This window comes from Pollachius pollachius (assembly GCF_949987615.1).
Source record: "Pollachius pollachius genome assembly, chromosome: 1".
In the NCBI taxonomy this organism is placed as follows: domain Eukaryota; kingdom Metazoa; phylum Chordata; class Actinopteri; order Gadiformes; family Gadidae; genus Pollachius; species Pollachius pollachius.
This window is the reverse complement of record NC_136934.1, coordinates 6,562,198-6,566,314: the sequence shown is the minus strand read 5'-3', so window position 1 is coordinate 6,566,314 and position 4,117 is coordinate 6,562,198. Positions and strand designations below refer to the sequence as shown.

The 4,117-nt window shown below is 42.9% G+C and overlaps 1 protein-coding gene across 1 annotated transcript; it reads right to left on the bottom strand.

The window, feature by feature from the left end:
• Nucleotides 1-395: 395 nt before the first annotated feature.
• Nucleotides 396-3,802, bottom strand: wdr54 (WD repeat domain 54). The gene is made up of 10 exons (XM_079735798.1): nt 3,749-3,802; nt 3,166-3,463; nt 2,908-2,970; nt 2,715-2,781; nt 2,409-2,465; nt 2,177-2,304; nt 1,827-1,927; nt 1,352-1,514; nt 1,059-1,133; nt 396-937 (listed from the first exon to the last, which is right to left on the bottom strand). The coding sequence occupies exons 2-10, from the start codon at nt 3,400-3,402 to the stop codon at nt 806-808; spliced, it is 1,023 nt and encodes a 340-aa protein (XP_079591924.1). The 5' UTR covers nt 3,403-3,463; nt 3,749-3,802; the 3' UTR covers nt 396-805.
• Nucleotides 3,803-4,117: the final 315 nt, after the last annotated feature.

The window sequence follows — 4,117 nt, the reverse complement described above, 5'->3', positions numbered from 1 at the left end:
TGAATCAGCAAAGTCCCTGTGCTTTGATGTGTTGTTTATGTTTAACCTTGTCTGCGTACCCTATCTACCTTGTTATGTAAAGGTCACAGGAGAAGCAAGGATCCACAATAATGAAAGATCACTTCACATGGTCAAAAAATCAAATTGAAAGTGATTTTATGTGTATGTGTGTATTTATATGTCATTGATGTGGTTGTTTTATATTATGTGACGGGTCATGCTCTGACTGATACAATGTCAAGTTTTCGCTTCCTTTCCCAAGAGCCCCATCTATTGGCAAATATGTGATGTGCAATAAAAGTGCACATTCTTTGAATAAAACAAAACTAACCTCCATCTACGATTAATTCAACGAGATGCTTCATAAATACATTTTAATCTTGATTTATAGCCGTTTAGACAATCATACTGAATACACTTCTGACTTTGTTCTAGAATAAACAAAGCACTTCAAAAAAAATGCCCTTTTTTGCAAACAAAACTCAACCACCATCGACACAAAGTGCATTATGATATGATGAGGAGGTATACTATAAAATAACACTGACTTTGTTGTGAACATTGTTGATATTAATGAAATAAAATTTGTTTGTGGATAATATCAACTTCACCATAACAAAAACAACCAAGAAACATACACAACGTTTATACATTCTCTGCGACTCCTTATGCTCAAGTCTCCGGCCTAGGCCCAACCTGACCACCAGCAGCTATTAAACATTCTTACTGGTCCACAGTGCTCCCGGAGCAGAGTACCTCCTGTGTCGACATCAGAGTACGATGTACCTGTTCTCGCTGCGACGCCCTATGACTGCGTGTAGCGGATGATCTCGCTGAGGTCGTAGCCGGTCACCCCGAAGGCGTAGCCGTCGCCGTCACAGAACTTTGCGCCGCAAATCTGAGTGTCCGTCACACACTCATTGTACATATGGGAAATCTAGAACGAGATACAAACGCAGTGTTATTGAACCATGCCCTAAACTGTACACAGCTATACGTTGGCTTGTGTTCTCTAACCCTAACCCTGAGAACCACAGTCAGGGGAGGAGGAATGTTACCTCCACGGTGTTGGACTCTGGCGTCATTGTCAGGTGCCACACTCTGACGAACGAATCTTCGGCTGCAGACAAAAGCTGAAGCACATGAACAGTGTTAAACGAATGCACACAGAAGTTATTTCGTGATAATAACATTCAGAGTTACAGTGTCACGATGCCGGTCAAAGGTGGGAAATCAAACCACTGAGGCCAGCCATGCTAAAAGTTTCCACACTCAAGGCATTGTAAGATGCTCAGGATAAAAGCATCCACTCAAGGGCAGGTACGATTACAGTACGGTCTGTTGTGCTTACCAGCCCAGAGAAAGGGGCGATATCAAGCGAGTAGATCCAGCGAGCATGGGCGTTGACCTCTGCATGCAGGATCCCAGTCACAGCCTCGTACAGACGGATCTGACCGGTGCCGTAGCCCGCCACCACCGTGCCCTTCCACAGCTTGACTGAGGAGCAGCTCATGCTGAAGTGGACCATAACCCGACGAGGGGAGGGGACAGACGGAGACAGAGGACGACAGGGAAGTGGATCATAAGAAGAGGTCAGGCACGGGAAGGAAAGGTAGAGGACTAAGAGGGATATTTTACTGATGCAACTGATGCGATTATAACATAGACTAGTCGGGAATAAATAATGATGATGAAACTTAAAACATAATAAGGGAAAAAATATATATATATGAAAGTAAACCTGTGATGAATAGTGTTGATAATAAATGGGACAGAAAGACACAATCTACCGACTCTAAAATGGAGCGGTGGTGAAACCGACTCACTCAAAGCCAGTGATCTTGTTGAGCAGCTGGAATTCCTCCCCAGACTTCCACACACAGAGCGTTCCAGTATCATCTGCACTGACCATGTCAGCAATACACTCCTAAATTTAAAAACAACGGAGTCATTGTGCAGGATAGCACAGTGGTAAGGGTACTAAATGACTTCATAGTAAATAGGAGAATAAGGAGATTGTTTAATCTAAGAATCTAAGATTGTAATTAGGTAAAAAATACCAACTTTAAGATTGTGTTTTACAACATATTAAACAACATTCATATTGGATGGACACACATATATATATTTAGCATATCCAAAGGTAAATAAGAGGTTTCTTTTAGCTATGGTCTACCTGACTGCCAGAACACTCTGATGCCATGTCTGTGATGGACTCCTTGTGTTCCTCCAACACCTCAGACAGGGTGATGTTCCCGCCTTTACTGGGGATGTCAAACACTAGGATTCCACCAGACGCTTCACCTGGGCGGGGGATCGGAGACCCAGAAGGTAGAATGAGTAGAAAACATCATCCAAAGCTTCTCGAAGTAAGGGAAGAAATAACACAGTAATGAGTAAACACTCACCCACACATATGTAATTCTCTCGCACTGCTGCTATCCCTCTGGCAAACACTGCCTGAGCTGGGGTAGAAATAAGTAAATAATGATTTATAAGGCTAAAGCAGATTTGTAAAAATACAATGTTATAATAACATAAGCAAACCCTTGTTATAGGTAGCCAAATTAAAACAGACAGCTATTAGCATACTATTGAGCGTAATACAACATGACAATTATGCAAACATGAAAAACAAGTTGGTTTTAATGATTTAACATCAATTGTCAATGAAACAAATGTTAAAACTATTTGTATTTGTTTCATTTGAACACCTGTAGCGGTTTCCGGGGTATCCAGTGCATGCCAGTACACCATTATGGAGCCATCAGACTCATACATCTGAAACAACAACATGGAAAATGCCATTAGTTAGGGTTAGTGTAGACACAGTCACACTCACACACAGACACATGCAACACACACACACACAGACACACACAAGGGGAGAGAGAGAACCATAACAACCTGAATACCCTTCTGGGACGTGAGCACCAGCAGGTCACGAGAGGGAAGAACACACCAGGCTGCCTGTTACAAATTGAATCATTGATGGTTGAAAACATTGGTTGCGTGATTCTGGTAAAAAGTAAACAGAAGAGACACATATATACACAATATGCAAAGCATACACACTGGGTCAGTGAAGACACACACACACACACACACACACACACACCAATAAGTGAACAAATTAAATAATGAATTTATGAATGACGGGCTGACCTGCATGATGAGAGAGTTGCTGGTGGCGACATTGGGCTCCTTGGACTGCAGCTGGCGGTGGGAGGTGTTCAGGCCGTCCCAGGACGCGCTGACTATGCTCACCGTGTTGGCATGCACCACCGTGAAGTAGGTGAGGCTTCGCGGGGCGATACGCAGCACGCTGAGGTTGTTGTAGAGCGCCGACGCGCTGTTCTTGATCTGTAAGCTCTTTTCTTTACGGTACATCTTGAAGAGCATTTAGGTTGTTGTTGATAAGGGGGTCGGGCGACCTGTTGTTCCTTTGATGAAGAACAATGATCTGGAGGACACAAAGTCAGACAGGAACAATTGGCTTCTTACTATGGGGATTTTATAAGGGATATTTTAATACATGAAAACACCACTTCTTGACCCATCGGTGAACCAGTATTTGAGGGTTGGGCGGTAAGCTAGTTAAAGTAAAATGTACGACTACAACTGCATGATTTATAAGGTAACGCAAGCTCTTAGATGATCGGATCTAACCGATATCTTAAGCAGAAGTTCACTGTACAATGGTCAAACCAATCGATAATGATCGGGTGTGTAAACCATGTTAGCTTACGATAGATAACCCGTTTAGGAAAAGCTGAGTATCTTCTTCGCGTCCTTTGCAGCCATAGAGACACAGATCTGCGTAACGCGTCACCAAACCACGTGTCACGTCGACGTCGACTTGTTCGGTTGCTTGGCAACTCCACTAACAAAAGACACACCGTGTGGAAGAAAAAGGTAAAATAACTCATAAAACATTTAAAAGCGCCTGGCATTCGAATGGTAGGTATTTTCTTCTAACGTTTGCCACGATATCCACCTTTAAAAATGAGAACGTCACGTTGCTGTTACTGTAGGCTACTGGTATTGTAATAACATGTGGTTCTTTTGGCCTCTCTGTGTAGTTAGTTGAGGTAGCGTTAGTGTGTAGCTCGGGCCT

What these genes read in the sequence shown, in the direction of transcription:
- wdr54 (XM_079735798.1), bottom strand. Translation starts at nt 3,402, where the DNA reads ATGCTCTTCAAGATGTACCGTAAAGAAAAGAGCTTACAGATCAAGAAC. An exon ending in CGTCCCAGAAGGGTATTCAG is followed by an intron (nt 2,782 to 2,907) that starts GTTGTTATGGTT and finishes TTGTTGTTTCAG; the next exon opens with ATGTATGAGTCTGATGGCTC. An exon ending in CAGAGTGTTCTGGCAGTCAG is followed by an intron (nt 1,928 to 2,176) that starts GTAGACCATAGC and finishes TTTTAAATTTAG; the next exon opens with GAGTGTATTGCTGACATGGT.